Consider the following 18,542-nt stretch of genomic DNA (forward strand, 5'->3'; position numbering starts at 1 on the left):
TACTCTAGCTAGCAGACAGTCTCTGTTCCCCAGAACAACAAGCTGGTCTAAAGGACACTCTGGTCTCTATATAAACCCTATGGTCTAGAGGGCACTCTGGTCTCTATATAAACCCTATGGTCTAGAGGACACTCTGGTCTCTATATAAACCCTATGGTCTAGAGGACACTCTGGTCTCTATATAAACCCTATGGTCTAAAGGACACTCTGGTCTCTATATAAACCCTATGGTCTAGAGGACACTCTGGTCTCTATATAAACCCTATGGTTCCAGGTAGAGTCCTGTTGGTTCCAAGTAGAACCCTTTTGGTTCCAGGTAAAACTTTTGCGTTTCATGTAGAACCCTTTTGGTTCCAGGTAGAGCCCTGTTGGTTCCAAGTAGAACCCTTTTGGTTCCAGGTAGAACCTTCTTTGGAAAGGTTCCAATCTGTTTAGCATTAAACACAGAGACACACGGACCAATGAAACTAGTGGACGGAAAGCCAAGCCACCCTGGTTATGGGTCTCTTGGTGCAACTAAAAGAGAACAATAGTGTTGTTTGGAGGGTGCCATGGTTAAGAGTTGTGGTGGCAGGATGAATGCAGCTGGGACTTGTTAACAGAGGAGGAGAAGCACACACACAAACACACACACACACACACACACACACACACACACACACACACACACACACACACACACACACACACACACACACACACACACACACACCACACGGAGAGAGACACACACACACACACACACACAGGGAGTGTCATTCTAGGGAGGGTCATTGTAGGGAGAGTCATTCTAGGGAGGGTCATTGTAAGGAGGGTCATTCCCATGGAGTGTCATTCTAGGGAGGGTCATTCTAGGGAGGGTCATTCTAGGGAGGGTCATTCTAGGAGGGTCATTGTTGGGAGGGTCATTCTAGGGAGGGTCATTCTAGGGAGGGTCATTGTTGGGAGGGTCATTCTAGGGAGGGTCATTCTAGGGAGGGTCATTGTTTTTTTATTTTTTATTTATTTTACCTTTATTTAACCAGGTAGGCAAGTTGAGAACAAGTTCTCATTTACAATTGCGACCTGGCCAAGATAAAGCAAAGCAGTTCGACAGATAAAACGACACAGAGTTACACATGGAGTAAAAACAAACCAACAGTCAATAATGCAGTATAAACAAGTCTATATACAATGTGAGCAAATGAGGTGAGAAGGGAGGTAAAGGCAAAAAAGGCCATGATGGCAAAGTAAATACAATATAGCAAGTAAAATACTGGAATGGTTTTGCAATGGAAGAATGTGCAAAGTAGAAATAAAAAATAATGGGGTGCAAAGGAGCAAAATAAATAAATAAATTAAAATTAAATACAGTTGGGAAAGAGGTAGTTGTTTGGGCTAAATTATAGGTGGGCTATGTACAGGTGCAGTAATCTGTGAGCTGCTCTGACAGTTGGTGCTTAAAGCTAGTGAGGGAGATAAGTGTTTCCAGTTTCAGAGATTTTTGTAGTTCGTTCCAGTCATTGGCAGCAGAGAACTGGAAGGAGAGGCGGCCAAAGAAAGAATTGGTTTTGGGGGTGACTAGAGAGATATACCTGCTGGAGCGTGTGCTACAGGTGGGAGATGCTATGGTGACCAGCGAGCTGAGATAAGGGGGGACTTTACCTAGAAGGGTCTTGTAGATGACATGGAGCCAGTGGGTTTGGCGACGAGTATGAAGCGAGGGCCAGCCAACGAGAGCGTACAGGTCGCAATGGTGGGTAGTATATGAGGCTTTGGTGATAAAACGGATTGCACTGTGATAGACTGCATCCAATTTGTTGAGTAGGGTATTGGAGGCTATTTTGTAAATGACATCGCCAAAGTCGAGGATTGGTAGGATGGTCAGTTTTACAAGGGTATGTTTGGCAGCATGAGTGAAGGATGCTTTGTTGCGAAATAGGAAGCCAATTCTAGATTTAACTTTGGATTGGAGATGTTTGATATGGGTCTGGAAGGAGAGTTTACAGTCTAACCAGACACCTAAGTATTTGTAGTTGTCCACGTATTCTAAGTCAGAGCCGTCCAGAGTAGTGATGTTGGACAGGCGGGTAGGTGCAGGTAGCGATCGGTTGAAGCATGCATTTAGTTTTACTTGTATTTAAGAGCAATTGGAGGCCACGGAATGAGAGTTGTATGGCATTGAAGCTTGCCTGGAGGGTTGTTAACACAGTGTCCAAAGAAGGGCCGGAAGTATACAGAATGGTGTCGTCTGCGTAGAGGTGGATCAGGGACTCACCAGCAGCAAGAGCGACCTCATTGATGTATACAGAGAAGAGAGTAGGGAGAGTCATTGTAGGGAGGGTCATTCCCACGGAGTGTCATTCTAGGGAGGGACATTCTAGGGAGGGTCCTTCTAGGGAGGGTCATTCTAGGGAGGGTCATTCTAGGGAGAGTCATTCTAGGGAGGGTCATTCTAGGGAGGGTCATTCTAGGGAGGGTCATTCTATGGAGAGTCATTCTAGGGAAGGTCATTCTAGGGAGGGTCATTGTAGGGAGTGTCATTCTAGGGAGGGTCATTCTAGGGAGAGTCATTCTAGGGAGGGTCATTATAGGGAGGGTCATTCTAGGGAAAGTCATTCTAGGGAGGGTCATTCTAGGGAGGGTCATTCTAGGGAGGGTCATTGTAGGGAGGGTCATTCTAGGGAGGGTCATTCTAGGGAGGGTCATTCTAGGGAGGGTCATTGTAGGGAGAGTCATTGTAGGGAGTGTCATTATAGGGAGGGTCATTCTAGAAAGGGTCATTCTAGGGAGGGTCATTCTAGGGAGGGTCATTCTAGGGAGGGTCATTGTAGGGAGAGTCATTGTAGGGAGTGTCATTGTAGGGAGGGTCATTGTAGGGAGGGTCATCCTAGGAAGGGTCATTCTAGGGAGGGTCATTCTCGGGAGGGTCGTTCTAGGGAGTGTCATTGTAGGGAGTGTCATTGTAGGGAGGGTCATTCTAGGGAGGGTCATTGTAGGGAGGGTCATTCTAGGGAGGGTCATTGTAGGGAGGGTCATTCTAGGGAGAGTCATTCTAGGAAGGGTCATTCCCACTGAGTGTAATTCTAGGGAGGGTCATTGTAGGGAGGGTCATTGTAGGGAGGGTCATTCTATTGAGGGTCATTGTAGGGAGGGTCATTCTAAGGAGGGTCCTTCTAGGGAGGGTCATTCTCGGGAGCGTCATTCTAGGGAGGCTCATTCTAGGGAGGCTCATTCTAGGGAGGGTCATTCTAGGGAGGCTCATTCTAGGGAGGGTCATTCTAGGGAGGGTCATTCTAGGGAGGGTTCATTCAAGGTAGGGTCATTTTAGGGAGGGTCATTTTAGAGAGAATCATTCCCAGGGTCATTCTAGGGAGGGTCATTTTAGGGAGGGTCATTCTCAGGAGGGTCATTCTAGGGAGGGTCATTCTTGGGAGCGTCATTCTAGGGAGAGTCGTCTTGCTTTTCTCTGTGTGCAATGAAGCAGGACACTCCCCCCCCCCCCCCCCCTGGAGGGTTGTTAACACAGTGTCCAGAGAAGGGCCGGAAGTATACAGAATGGTGTCATCTGCGTAGAGGTGGATCAGGGACTCACCAGCAGCAAGAGCGACCTCATTGATGTATACAGAGAAGAGAGTAGGGAGAGTCATTGTAGGGAGGGTCATTCCCACGGAGTGTCATTCTAGGGAGGGACATTCTAGGGAGGGTCCTTCTAGGGAGGGTCATTCTAGGGAGGGTCATTCTAGGGAGAGTCATTCTAGGGAGGGTCATTCTAGGGGGAGTCATTCTAGGGAGGGTCATTCTAGGGAGGGTCATTCTAGGGAGGGTCATTCTAGGGAGGGTCATTCTATGGAGAGTCATTCTAGGGAAGGTCATTCTAGGGAGGGTCATTGTAGGGAGTGTCATTCTAGGGAGGGTCATTCTAGGGAGAGTCATTCTAGGGAGGGTCATTCTAGGGAGGGTCATTATAGGGAGGGTCATTCTAGGGAAAGTCATTCTAGGGAGGGTCATTCTAGGGAGGGTCATTCTAGGGAGGGTCATTGTAGGGAGGGTCATTCTAGGGAGGGTCATTCTAGGGAGGGTCATTCTAGGGAGGGTCATTGTAGGGAGAGTCATTGTAGGGAGTGTCATTATAGGGAGGGTCATTCTAGAAAGGGTCATTCTAGGGAGGGTCATTCTAGGGAGGGTCATTCTAGGGAGGGTCATTCTAGGGAGGGTCATTGTAGGGAGAGTCATTGTAGGGAGTGTCATTGTAGGGAGGGTCATTGTAGGGAGGGTCATCCTAGGAAGGGTCATTCTAGGGAGGGTCATTCTCGGGAGGGTCGTTCTAGGGAGTGTCATTGTAGGGAGTGTCATTGTAGGGAGGGTCATTCTAGGGAGGGTCATTGTAGGGAGGGTCATTCTAGGGAGGGTCATTGTAGGGAGGGTCATTCTAGGGAGAGTCATTCTAGGGAGGGTCATTCCCACTGAGTGTAATTCTAGGGAGGGTCATTGTAGGGAGGGTCATTGTAGGGAGGGTCATTCTATTGAGGGTCATTGTAGGGAGGGTCATTCTAAGGAGGGTCCTTCTAGGGAGGGTCATTCTCGGGAGCGTCATTCTAGGGAGGCTCATTCTAGGGAGGCTCATTCTAGGGAGGGTCATTCTAGGGAGGCTCATTCTAGGGAGGGTCATTCTAGGGAGGGTCATTCTAGGGAGGGTTCATTCAAGGTAGGGTCATTTTAGGGAGGGTCATTTTAGAGAGAATCATTCCCAGGGTCATTCTAGGGAGGGTCATTTTAGGGAGGGTCATTCTCAGGAGGGTCATTCTAGGGAGGGTCATTCTTGGGAGCGTCATTCTAGGGAGAGTCGTCTCCCCCCCATTCTCCTTCTCTCCCCACTGGCCTGCCCCTTGAGACAGAGCTGACAAATGCCCACACGTCTAGTTCTGTCTGGAAGAGGGACGAGTTGGAGATATGATATCCGAGCTTGTCATCAGGTCTCGGTCCAGCACCCAAAGATCCACTGGCTCTAATGTTGTGGACACTTCCTAAGAGCAGGAAAGTGCAGGTCAGAAACGCCAGGACAGAGGAACTTGTTCATAGGGAAGAGATCGGTTGAAGAACATGCATTTAGTTTTACTTGTATTTAAGAGCAGTTGGAGGCCACGGAAGGAGAGTTGTATGGCGTTGAAGCTCGTCTGGAGGTTAGATAGCACAGTGTCCAAAGAAGGGCCAGAAGTATACAGAATGGTGTCGTCTGCGTAGAGGTGGATCAGAGAATCACCTGCATGTGAAAAAGAATGATCAAATACACACATCTGTCTCTCTCTCTCTCTCTCTCTCCCTTTGTCTCTCTCTCTCTCTCCCTTTGTCTCTCTCTCTCTCTCTCCCTTTGTCTCTCTCTCTCTCTCTCTCTCTCTCTCTCTCTCTCTCTCTCTCTCTTTCTCTCTATCTCCCTTTGTCTCTCTCTCTCTCTCTCTCTCTCTCTCTCTCTGTCTCTCTCTCTCTCTCTCTCTCTCTCTCCCTTTGTCTCTCTCTCTCTCTCTCTCCCTTTGTCTCTCTCTCCCTTTCTCTCTCTCTCTCTCTCTCTCTCTCTCTCTCTCTCTCTCTCTCTCTCTCTCCCTTTGTCTCTCTGTCTCTCTTTCTCTCTCTATCTCTCTCTTTCTCTCTTTCTCTCTCTCTCTATCTCTCTCTGTCTATCTCTCTCTCAATTCAATTAAATTAAATTCAAGGGCTTTATTGGCATGGGAAACATGTGTTAACGTTGCCAAAGCAAGTGAGGTAGATAATATATAAAGTGAAATAAACAATACAAATGAACAGTAAACATTACACATACAGAAGTTTCAAAACAGTAAAGACATTACAAATGTCATATTATATATATATACAGTGTTCTAACAATGTACAAATGGTTAAAGGACACAAGATAAAATAAATATGCATAAATATGGGTTGTATTTACAATGGTGTGTGTCTCTGTCTCTGTCTCTTTCTCTCCAGATTTTCAATGCCAACACAGACTCTACTGAGGTGGTTCTGAACCGGATCCCCCAGCCTGTTCTGGCCCGCTTCGTACGCGTCAGACCCCAGACCTGGAAGACAGGCATCGCCCTGCGCTTGGAGCTCTACGGGTGCCAGATCACTGGTAAGAACAGCTATGTTGTCCCTTGACCCTGTCCTTGACCCTGTCCCTGACCCTGTCCCTTGACCCTGTACTTGACCCTGTCCCTTGACCCTGTCCTTGACCCTGTCCCTGACCCTGTCCCTGACCCTGTCCCTGACCATGTCCCTGTCCCTGACCCTGTCCCTGTCCTTTACCCTGTCCTTGACCCTGTTCCTGTCCCTGACCCTGTCCCTGTCCCTGACCCTGACCCTGACCCTGACCTTGACCCTGACCCTGACCCTGTCCCTGTCCCTGTCCCTGTCCCTGACCCTGAGCCTGACCCTGACCCTGACCCTGTCCCTGACCCTGACCCTGTCCCTGTCCCTGACCCTGTCCTTGTCCCTGTCCCTGTCCCTGTCCCTGTCCCTGACCCTGTCCTTGACCCTGACCCTGTCCCTGTCCCTGCTCCTGACCCTGTCCCTGACCCTGTCCTTTACCCTGTCCCTGTCCTTGACCCTGACCCTGTCCTTGACCCTGACCCTGACCCTGTCCCTGTCCCTGTCCCTGACCCTGAGCCTGACCCTGTCCCTGTCCCTGACCCTGTCCCTGACCCTGTCCCTGACCCTGACCCTGTCCTTGTCCCTGTCCCTGTCCCTGTCCCTGTCCCTGACCCTGACCCTGTCCTTGACCCTGTTCCTGTCCCTGTCCCTGACCCTGTCCTTGACCCTGTTCCTGTCGCTGTCCCTGTCCTTGACCCTGTCCTTGTCCCTGTCCTTGACCCTGTTCCTGTCCCTGTCGCTGTCCCTGTCCTTGACCCTGTCCCTGACCCTGTCCCTGACCCTGTCCTTGACCCTGTTCCTGTCCCTGTCGCTGTCCCTGTCCCTGTCCCTGACCCTGTCCTTGTCCCTGTCCCTGTCCCTGACCCTGACCCTGTCCTTGACCCTGTTCCTGTCCCTGACCCTGTCCTTGACCCTGTTCCTGTCCCTGTCCCTGTCGCTGTCCCTGTCCCTGTCCTTGACCCTGTCCTTGTCCCTGTCCTTGACCCTGTTCCTGTCCCTGTCGCTGTCCCTGTCCCTGTCCCTGTCCCTGTCCCTGTCCCTGTCCCTGTCCCTGTCCCTGACCCTGTCCTTGACCCTGACCCTGTCCCTGTCCCTGCTCCTGACCCTGTCACTGACCCTGTCCTTTACCCTGTCCCTGTCCTTGACCCTGACCCTGTCCTTGACCCTGACCCTGTCCCTGTCCCTGTCCCTGACCCTGAGCCTGACCCTGACCCTGACCCTGACCCTGACCCTGACCCTGACCCTGTCCCTGACCCTGTCCCTGACCCTGACCCTGTCCTTGTCCCTGTCCCTGTCCTTGTCCCTGTCCCTGTCCCTGTCCCTGTCCCTGACCCTGACCCTGTCCTTGACCCTGTTCCTGTCCCTGTCCCTGACCCTGTCCTTGACCCTGTTCCTGTCGCTGTCCCTGTCCCTGTCCTTGACCCTGTCCTTGTCCCTGTCCTTGACCCTGTTCCTGTCCCTGTCGCTGTCCCTGTCCCTGTCCTTGACCCTGTCCCTGACCCTGTCCCTGACCCTGTCCTTGACCCTGTTCCTGTCCCTGTCGCTGTCCCTGTCCCTGTCCCTGACCCTGTCCTTGTCCCTGTCCCTGTCCCTGTCCCTGTCCCTGACCCTGACCCTGTCCTTGACCCTGTTCCTGTCCCTGTCCCTGACCCTGTCCTTGACCCTGTTCCTGTCCCTGTCGCTGTCCCTGTCCCTGTCCTTGACCCTGTCCTTGTCCCTGTCCTTGACCCTGTTCCTGTCCCTGTCGCTGTCCCTGTCCCTGTCCTTGACCCTGTCCCTGTCCCTGACCCTGTCCCTGACCCTGTCCTTGACCCTGTCCCTCTCTTCACTCCACCGCTCGCTAGCTGTAATTGGGTCTATTTATAGTTGCCACAGGGATTAGAGGTGATTTGTTTCGCCCCACATCACATGAAAGGAGATGTTTAGCTAAGATGCTATCCTCTCTCTCGCTCTCAATTCAATTCAAGGGGTTTTATTGGCATGGGAAACATGTGTTAACATTGCCAAAGCAAGTGAGGTAGATAATATACAAAAGTGAAATAAACAATAAAAATGAACAGTAAACATTACACATACAGAAGTTTCAAAACAATAAAGACATTACAAATGTCATATTATATATATATACAGTGTTGTAACAATGTACAAATGGTTAAAGTACACAAAGGAAAATAGATAAACATAAATATGGGTTGTATTTAAATGGTATTTGTTCTTCACTGGTTGCCCTTTTCTTGTGGCAACAGGTCACAAATCTTGCTGCTGTGATGGCACACTGTGGAATTTCACCCAGTAGATACGGGAGTTTATCAAAATTGGATTTGTTTTCAAATTCTTTGTGGATCTGTCTTCCCTTGAGAGCCATGTCTGCCTACAGTGGCTTTTCTCAATAGCAAGGCTATGCTCACTGAGTCTTAAGTTTGGGTCAGTCACAGTGGTCAGGTATTCTGCCGCTGTGTACTCTCTGTGTAGGGCCAAATAGCATTCTAGTTTGGTCTGTTTTTTTGTTAATTCTTTCCAATGTGTCAAATAATTATCTTTTTGTTTCCTCGTGATTTGATTGGGTCTAATTTTGTTGCTGTCCTGGGGCTCTGTGGGGTCTGTTTGTGTTTGTGAACAGAGCCCCAGGACCAGCTTGCTTAGGGGACTCTTCTCCAGGTTCATCTCTCTGTAGGTGATGGCTTTGTTATGGAAGGTTTGTGAATCGCTTCCTTTTAGGTGGTTGTAGAATTTAACAGCTCTTTTCTGGATTTTGATAATTAGTGGGTATCGGCCTAATTCTGCTCTGCATGCATTATTATTTGTTGTTCTATGTTGTACACAGAGGATATTTTGTAATTTGTTGTTTGTCCCATTTTGTGAAATCTTGGTTGGTGAGCGTACCCCAGACCTCACAACCATAAAAGGCAATTTGATGTTCCTTTTGATGGTATAGAAGGCCCTTCTTGCCTTGTCTCTCAGCTTTTTTTTAAAACCTTTATTTAACTAGGCAAGTCAGTTAAGAACAAATTCTTATTTTCAATGACGGCCTAAGAACAGTGGGTTAACTGCCTGTTCAAGGGCAGAACGACAGATTTGTACCTTGTCAGCTTGGGGGTTTGAACTTGCAACCTTCCGGTTACTAGTCAAAACGCTCTAACTACTAGGCTACCCCTGCCGCCTACCCTGCCACCCAGCTTTGAGGAAGTTACCTGTGGTGCTGATGTTTAGGTCGAGGTATGTATAGTTTTTTTGTGTGCTCTTGGGCAACAGTGTCTAGATGGAATTTGTATTTGTGGTCCTGGCGACTGGACCTTTTTTGGTCTTACTGAGATTTACTGTCAGGGCCCAGGTCTGAATATGTGCAGAATATCTAGTTGTTGCTGTAGGTCCTCCATGGTTGTGGACAGAAGCACCAGATCATCAGCAAACAGTAGACATTTGACTTCAAATTCTAGTAGGGTGAGGCCGGGTGCTACAGACTGTTCTAGTGTAGGTGAGGACCAAAGCGCAGCGCAGTGTTTATGTTATTTTATTGACACCGAACACTAAATACAAAGATAAGAAAGAGAATAACCGAAACAGTTCTGTCTGGTGCACAGAAACAGAAAACAACTACCCACAAAAACCCAGTGGGGAAAAGCTACCTAAGTATGGTTCTCAGAGACAACGATAGACAGCTGCCTCTGATTGAACCACACCCGGGCAAACAACAAAGAAAGACAAAACATAGAAAATGAACATAGAATGCCCACCCTAGTCACACCCTGGCCTAACCAAAATAGAGAATAAAAGCCTCTCTATGGCCAGGGCGTGACATCTAGTCACCAATTCGTTGATATATATGTTGAAGAGGGTGGGGCTTAAGCTGCATCCCTGTGTCACCCCACGACCCTGTGGGAAGAAATGTGTGTTTTTTTCCCAATTTTAACAGCACATTTGTTGTTTGTGTTCATGGATTTTATCATGTCTTATGTTTTACCCCCAACACCACTTTCCATCAGTTGTATGGTCTGTATGGTCTGTAATAATTTGGTAAAAAGCCAATTTGACATTTGCTCAGTACATTGTTTTCATTGAGGAAATGTACGAGTCTGCTGTTAATGATAATGCAGGGTATTTTCCCAAGGTTGCAGTTGACGCATATCCCACGGTAGTTATTGGGGTCAAATTTGTCTCCACTTTTGGGGATTGGGGTGATCAGTCCTCAGTTCCAAATATTAGGGAAGATGTCAGAGCTGAGGATGATGTTAAAGAGTTTTAGTATAGTCAATTGGAATTTGTTGTCTCTTTTGTTTGTTGTATATTTGCTCATTTCATTGAGGATACCATCAACACCACAGGCCTTTTTGGGTTGGATGGTTTTTATTTTGTCCTGTAACTCATTCAAGGTAATTGGAGAATCCAGTGGGTTCTGGGATCCAGTGTGTTCTAGAATCCAGTGGGTTCTGGAATCCAGTGTGTTCTGGAATCCAGTGTGTTCTAGAATCCAGTGGGGTTCTGGGAGTCTTTAATAGTTGATTCTAAGATTTGTATTTGATCATGTGTATGTTTTTGCTGTTTGTTCTTTGTTATAGAGCCAATCAGATTGGAGAAGAGGTTTATCCAGACATCTCCATTTTGGATAGATAACTCTTTGTGTTGTTGTTTGTTTAGTGTTTCCAATTTTCCCAGAAGTGGTTATATTCTATGGATTCTCCAAAATACATTGAGCTGATTTCTGACGTGCTGTTCCTTCTTTTTCCATAGTGTATTTCTTCATTGTTTTAGTGATTCACCATAGTGAAGGCGTAGACTCAGGTTACGGCGTATACTCAGAGCCATTTCTCTCTCTCTGAGTTGTCTCTCTCTCTGAGTTGTCTCTCTCTCTCTGAGTTCTCTCTCTCTCAGCGCTCTCTCACTCTGAGTTGTCTCTCTCTCTCTGAGTTGTCTCTATCTCTCAGTTCTCTCTCTCTCTGAGTTGTCTCTCTCTCTGAGTGGTCTCTATCTCTCAGTTCTCTCTCTCTCTGAGTTGTCTCTCTTCTCTCTGAGTTGTCTCTCTCTCTCTGAGTTCTCTCTCTCTCAGCGCTCTCTCACTCTGAGTTGTCTCTCTCTCTCTCTGAGTTGTCTCTATCTCTCAGTTCTCTCTCTCTCTGAGTTGTCTCTCTCTCTGAGTGGTCTCTATCTCTCAGTTCTCTCTCTCTCTGAGTTGTCTCTCTCTCTCTGAGTTGTCTCTCTCTCTCTGAGTTCTCTCTCTCTCTCTGAGTTGTCTCTCTCTCTCTGAGTTCTCTCTCTCTCAGCGCTCTCTCACTCTGAGTTGTCTCTCTCTCTCTGAGTTGTCTCTATCTCTCAGTTCTCTCTCTCTCTGAGTTGTCTCTCTCTCTGAGTGGTCTCTATCTCTCAGTTCTCTCTCTCTCTGAGTTGTCTCTCTCTCTCTGAGTTGTCTCTCTCTCTCTGAGTTCTCTCTCTCTCAGCGCTCTCTCACTCTGAGTTGTCTCTCTCTCTCTCTGAGTTGTCTCTATCTCTCAGTTCTCTCTCTCTCTGAGTTGTCTCTCTCTCTGAGTGGTCTCTATCTCTCAGTTCTCTCTCTCTCTGAGTTGTCTCTCTCTCTCTGAGTTGGTCTCTCTCTCTCTGAGTTCTCTCTCTCTCTCTGAGTTGTCTCTCTCCTCTCTGAGTTCTCTCTCTCTCAGCGCTCTCTCACTCTGAGTTGGTCTCTCTCTCTCTGAGTTGCCTCTATCTCTCAGTTCTCTCTCTCTCTGGGTTGTCTCTCTCTCTGAGTGTTCTCTATCTCTCAGTTCTCTCTCTCTCTGAGTTGTCTCTCTCTCTCTGAGTTGTCTCTCTCTCTCTGAGTTGTCTCTCTCTCTGAGTTGTCTCTCTCTCTCTCTGAGTGGTCTTCTATCTCTCAGCTCTCTCTCTCTGAGTTGTCTCTCTATCTCTCAGTTCTCTCTCTCTCTGAGGTTGTCTCTCTCTCTCTGAGTTGTCTCTCTCTCTCTGAGTTGTCTCTCTCTCTGAGTTGTCTCTCTCTCTCTCTGAGTGGTCTCTATCTCTCAGCTCTCTCTCTCTGAGTTGTCTCTCTCTCTGAGTTGTCTCTCTCTCTCTGAGTTGCATCTCTCTCTCTCTCTGAATGGTCTCTATCTCTCAGCTCTCTCTCTCTGAGTTGTCTCTCTCTCTGAGTTGTCTCTCTCTCTCTGAGTTCTCTCTCTTTCTCTGAATGGTCTCTATCTCTCAGCTCTCTCTCTCTCTGAGTTCTCTCTCTCTCTCTGAATGTCTCTATCTCTCAGCTCTCTCTCTCTCTGAGTTGTCTCTCTCTCTCTGAGTTGTCTCTCTCTCTCTGAGTTGCCTCTCTCTCTCTCTCTGAATGGTCTCTATCTCAGCTCTCTCTCTGAGTTGTCTCTCTCTCTCTGAGTTCTCTCTCTCTCTCTGAATGGTCTCTATCTCTCAGCTCTCTCTCTCTTTCTGAGTTGTCTCTCTCTCTCTGAGTTGTCTCTCTCTCTCTGAGTTGTCTCTCTCTCTCTCTGAATGGTCTCTATCTCTCAGCTCTCTCTCTCTCTGAGTTGTCTCTCTCTCTCTGAGTTGTCTCTCTCTCTCTGAGTTGTCTCTCTCTCTCTCTGAATGGTCTCTATCTCTCAGCTCTCTCTCTGAGTTGTCTCTCTCTCTCTCTGAGTTGTCTCTCTCTCTGAGTTCTCTCTCTCTCTCTGAATGGTCTCTATCTCTCAGCTCTCTCCTCCATTCCTTGCATCCCTGTGTCAGAGACCTACACTACAATCAATCCTTTATTTATAGCACGTTGTGTGATGGAGGGAAACAGCTTTATTCCCTGAGAACTCGAAAAGGATTGTTTGTGGGAGATGCTTTAGGTGCCCACTGCTTTAAGTTACAGCCCTATGGACCCTGGTCAAATGTAGTGTGCTATATTAGAGAAAAGGAATCCATGTGGGACTCAGTCAAAAGGCTTGTGTTTGTTGATTCATTATTTACTGTTGAAGCCGACTGCTGTGACATAATGACATGAATCATTTATCTCACTAGCCTTGAAATGTCAACGTCAGTCTTCGTCAATGCTCATCACCCAACTCTCTTTTCTTCTTCTCACCTCAACTCCCCTTCCCCCTTAACCTCCCCTTCCCCTAACCTCCCTTTCCCCCTAACCTCCCCTTCCCCTAACCTCCCTTTCCCCCTAATCTCCCTTTCCCCTAATCTCCCCTTCCCCCTAACCTCCCCTTCCCCCGTAATCTCCCCTTCCCCCTAACCTCCCCTTCCCCCTAATCTCCCCTTCCCCCTAATCTCCCCTTCCCCCTAACCTCCCCTTCCCCTAACCTCCCTTCCCCCTAACCTCCCCTTCCCCTAACCTCCCTTTCCCTCTAATCGCCCCTTCCCCTAATCTCCCCTTCCCCCTAACCTCCCCTTCCCCCTAATCTCCCCTTCCCCCTAACTCCCCTTCCACTAACCTCCCTTTACCCTAACCCTCCCCTTCCCCCTAACCTCCCCTTTCCCCCTAACCTCCCCTTTCCCCTAATCTCCCCTTCCCCCTAACCTCCCCTTTCCCCTAATCTCCCCTTTCCCTAACCTCCCCTTTCCCCTAATCTCCCCTTCCCCCTAACCTCCCCTTCTCCTCAACCTCCCCTTCTCCTCAACCTCCCCTTTCCCCTAACCTCCCCTTTCCCCTAATCTCCCCTTCCCCCTAACCTCCCCTTTCCCCTAACCTCCCCTTTCCCCTAATCACCCCTTCCCCCTAATCTCCCCTTCCCCCTAACCTCCCCTTTCCCCTAACCTCCCCTTTCCCCTAATCCCCCCTTCCCCCTAATCTCCCATTCCTTCTAACCTCCCCTTTCCCCTAATCTCCCCTTCCCCCTAACCTCCCCTTTCCCCTAACCTCCCCTTTCCCCTAATCTCCCCTTTCCCCTAATCTCCCCTTCCCCCTAACCTCCCCTTTCCCCTAATCCTCCCTTCCCCCTAACTTCCCCTTTCCCCTAACCTCCCCTTTCCCCTAATCTCCCCTTCCCCCTAACCTCCCCTTTCCCCTAATCCTCCCTTCCCCCTAACCTCCCCTTCCCCCTAATCTCCCCTTCCCCCTAACCTCCCCTTCCCCCTAATCTCCCCTTCCCCTAACTTCCCCTTCCCCCCTAACCTCCCCTTTCCCCTAACCTCCCCTTTCCCTTAATCCTCCCTTCCCCCTAACTTCCCCTTCCCCCTAATCTCCCCTTCCCCCTAACTTCCCCTTCCCCCTAATCTCCCCTTCCCCCTAACTTCCCCTTCCCCCTAACCTCCCCTTTCCCCTAACCTCCCCTTTCCCTTAATCCTCCCTTCCCCCTAACCTCCCCTTTCCCCTAACCTCCCCTTTCCCTTAATCCTCCCTTCCCCCTAACTTCCCCTTCCCCCTAACTTCCCCTTCCCCCTAATCTCCCCTTCCCCCTAACTTCCCCTCACCGGCCGTAGATGTATTTTAAATGTGTTCAATAAAAATTAATAAATTCTCCCTTCTCTCCAGACGCTCCATGTTCTGAGATGCAGGGGATGCTGTCTGGCCTGCTGCCCGACTCCCAGATCACAGCGTCATCCCTGAGGGATATCCACGGCTCCATGGGGACGGCCAGGCTGGTAGCCAGCAGGTCAGGATGGTTCCCCAGTCCAACACAGCCTCTGGCCGGGGAGGAGTGGCTCCAGGTAGACAATGTGACCAGATCGAGATCCAGAAACAATGTCTCTCATAACTTTAGTCTTCTCACTGTTCTCACTGTGTGTTGTGATTTTTTTAAAGTTGGATCTGATGTGTTTTTTTTTTTATTCAGGTGGACTTGGGGGTCCCTAAGACAGTACGAGGCGTCATCACTCAGGGGGCGAGGAGCGTGGAGGGGAGTACCTCGGCTGAGAACAGGGCCTTCGTCAGGAAGTACCGCGTGTCTCACAGCCTGACGGGCAAGGACTGGACTTTTATACTGGACAGAAAGACCAACCATCCTAAGGTATGGGGAACACACCACACACACACACCACACACCACACACACACACCACACACCACACACCACACACACACCACACACCACACACACACATACACAAACCACACACATACACACACCACACACACCACACACACACACACACACACACACACACACACACACACACACACACACACACACCACACACACACACACACACACACACACCACACACACACACACACATACACACACCACACACCACACACACACCACACACACATACACACACGCACACACACACACACACACACACACACACACACACACACACACACACACACACCGCTCCTATAAATGTCTGTTCCGTCTATAAACCTTCTCGTCTCCGTTACAGATCTTCGAGGGCAACACACACTACGACACTCCAGAGATCCGTCGGTTTGAGGAGATGCCGGCTCAGTTCATCAGGATCTACCCAGAGAGGTGGTCTCCTGTCGGGATTGGGATGAGGCTGGAGGTGCTGGGATGTGAACTGCCAGGTAAGAGGACATTACTCTGACCTCCGTCTACCGATCAGTGCAGACAAACGGTCTGACATCGCTTTAGATTAAAGTTGACTGCTAAATGACATTATATTATACACACACACACACACACACACATACACTACATACACACACACACACACACACGCACTACACACACACCCACCCACACCCACACCCACACCCACACACACACACACACACACATACACTACATACACACACACACACACACACACACACACACACACACACACACACACACACACACACACACACACACACACACACATACACACACACACCACACACACACACACACACACACACCACACACACACACACATACACTACATACACACACACACGTACACACACACACCGTACACACACACACACACACACACACACACACACACACACACACACACGTCACTAACCATGCCTGGTTTTATGTCTGAAGAGAGTATTTTCCTGACTGACAGGACAACAAGGCTCGTCTCAGATCATAAAGGAGATTCTGGAGCTTTTCAAAAAGGTGTGTGATTACTTAACTAAGACCATGGATTAAGGCTGTCTGGTATGGTGTTACTATGGTATATCGCCCTGTCGACCATCTGGCTGTCTGTGTTACAACCCCATCGGTAGGTCAGTCTATCTCTCTGCCATTGTCTCTCACTTTTGAGCTTTAAGAGATCAACCAAGGCCCACACATATCTTTTCTACACATGTCTATGTGAGCGAGAGAGAGAGTCAATCACAATTATTAAAGGAAGGTATCAGATGAGAGTAGAATTTACTGTCCGGTATGTAAAAGACCATTACCTCCATGGTAACGATCAATTAGTTGATATGGCAACCATTGAATTTGACACAAAAGGGGAATTACTGTCAGAAACCAAATTAATCAATTATAGATTATTTTCCGCTTCTATAAAGAACCTGAACACCTCTGATTTGTCAAATTTGGGAGCCCAAATCTCAATGAACTAACAAGGGTGTTAGCATGAATAAAGGCACATCACCTGGATGGGTCATCTCTGAGAGAGATACCAGTACTGTACCCAAGGCCTCTCACATCACATCTCTGAGAGAGATACCAGTACATTACCCAGGGCCTCTCACATCACATCTCTGAGAGAGATACCAGTACTGTACCCAAGGCCCCTCACATCACATCTCTGAGAGAGATACCAGTACTGTACCCAAGGCCCCTCACATCACATCTCTGAGAGAGATACCAGTACTGTACCCAAGGCCCCTCACATCACATCTCTGAGAGAGATACCAGTACTGTACCCAAGGCCCCTCACATCACATCTCTGAGAGAGATACCAGTACTGTACCCAAGGCCCCTCACATCACATCTCTGAGAGAGATACCAGTACATTACCCAGGGCCTCTCACATCACATCTCTGAGAGAGATACCAGTACTGTACCCAAGGCCCCTCACATCACATCTCTGAGAGAGATACCAGTACATTACCCAGGGCCTCTCACATCACATCTCTGAGAGAGATACCAGTACTGTACCCAAGGCCCCTCACATCACATCTCTGAGAGAGATACCAGTACTGTACCCAAGGCCCCTCACATCACATCTCTGAGAGAGATACCAGTACATTACCCAGGGCCTCTCACATCACATCTCTGAGAGAGATACCAGTACTGTACCCAAGGCCTCTCACATCACATCTCTGAGAGAGTACCGGTACAGTACCCAGGGCCCCTCACATCACATCTCTGAGAGAGATACCAGTACTGTACCCAAGGCCCCTCACATCACATCTCTGAGAGAGATACCAGTACTGTACCCAAGGCCTCTCACATCACATCTCTGAGCGAGATACCAGTACTGTACCCAAGGCCTCTCACATCACATCTCTGAGAGAGATACCAGTACTGTACCCAAGGCCCCTCACATCACATCTCTGAGAGAGATACCAGTACTGTACCCAAGGCCCCTCACATCACATCTCTGAGAGAGATACCAGTACTGTACCCAAGGCCTCTCACATCACATCTCTGAGAGAGATACCAGTACTGTACCCAAGGCCCCTCACATCACATCTCTGAGAGAGATACCAGTACATTACCCAGGGCCCCTCACATCACATCTCTGAGAGAGATACCAGTACTGTACCAAAGGCCCCTCACATCACATCTCTGAGAGAGATACCAGTACTGTACCCAAGGCCCCTCACATCACATCTCTGAGAGAGATTACCCAGGGCCCCTCACATCACATCTCTGAGAGAGATTACCCAAGGCCCCTCACATCACATCTCTGAGAGAGATACCAGTACAGTACCTAAGGGAGAGGAGAGGAGAGGAGAGGCGAGGAGTGGAGAGGAGAGGAGAGGAGTGGAGAGGAGAGGAGAGGAGAGGAGAGGAGAGGAGAGGAGAGGAGAGGAGAGGAGAGGAGAGGAGAGGAGAGGAGAGGAGAGGAGAGGAGAGGAGAGGAGAGGAGAGGAGAGGAGAGGAGAGGAGAGGAGAGGAGAGGAGAGGATTGTAGTAACTCTACAGGGAGAATGGTAATAACGGTCCCTAAAGCCAGAGAAGCAGGTCTTTCTTGTCGTCAGTACCTGTCCTGTGCCACCTGGCAGCCATGCAGGTAAAGACGAGCACAGGCTATGACACACACCGGGTCCCTGTGGACACAGACCTTCAACCCGACAGGAAGTGGCTGGTGACTGGCAGTGACAGGCTGTCCACATCACTCTGTGTCACAGAGCCAGCGGGGTCTGGGATGGCCAGGACAAGGAGGGATGCAGCCTGGCTGTGGGCTGGCCACGCCAACCTGTTCCTGGGAGGGCTGTAGTCCCCGGTGTGTCAGAGGCAAGCGGTGATGAGAGGAGAAAGAGGGCATGGAGTCTCTTGTCCTGTCTTCCATGGAGGGGAGGAGGAGAGGGGAGAGAGGAGAGAGGAGAGAGGAGAGAGGAGAGAGGGGAGAGATAGAGAGAGAGGG

General features: G+C 49.2%; 1 protein-coding gene across 3 annotated transcripts in view; it reads left to right on the top strand.

Annotated features, from left to right (window-relative positions):
- LOC109880914 (neuropilin-2) overlaps positions 1 to 18,542 on the top strand; it is a 189,082-nt gene that overhangs the window by 110,206 nt on the left and 60,334 nt on the right. For all 3 annotated transcript variants that reach the window (XM_031806316.1, XM_031806318.1, XM_031806317.1), the window contains exons 8-11: positions 5,962 to 6,106; positions 14,570 to 14,745; positions 14,871 to 15,044; positions 15,423 to 15,567. In XM_031806316.1, the coding sequence (XP_031662176.1) occupies positions 5,962 to 6,106; positions 14,570 to 14,745; positions 14,871 to 15,044; positions 15,423 to 15,567 (640 nt within the window). The remainder of the gene's footprint in view (positions 1 to 5,961; positions 6,107 to 14,569; positions 14,746 to 14,870; positions 15,045 to 15,422; positions 15,568 to 18,542) is intronic.

Source organism: Oncorhynchus kisutch, linkage group LG26 (assembly GCF_002021735.2).
Source record: "Oncorhynchus kisutch isolate 150728-3 linkage group LG26, Okis_V2, whole genome shotgun sequence".
NCBI lineage: Eukaryota > Metazoa > Chordata > Actinopteri > Salmoniformes > Salmonidae > Oncorhynchus > Oncorhynchus kisutch.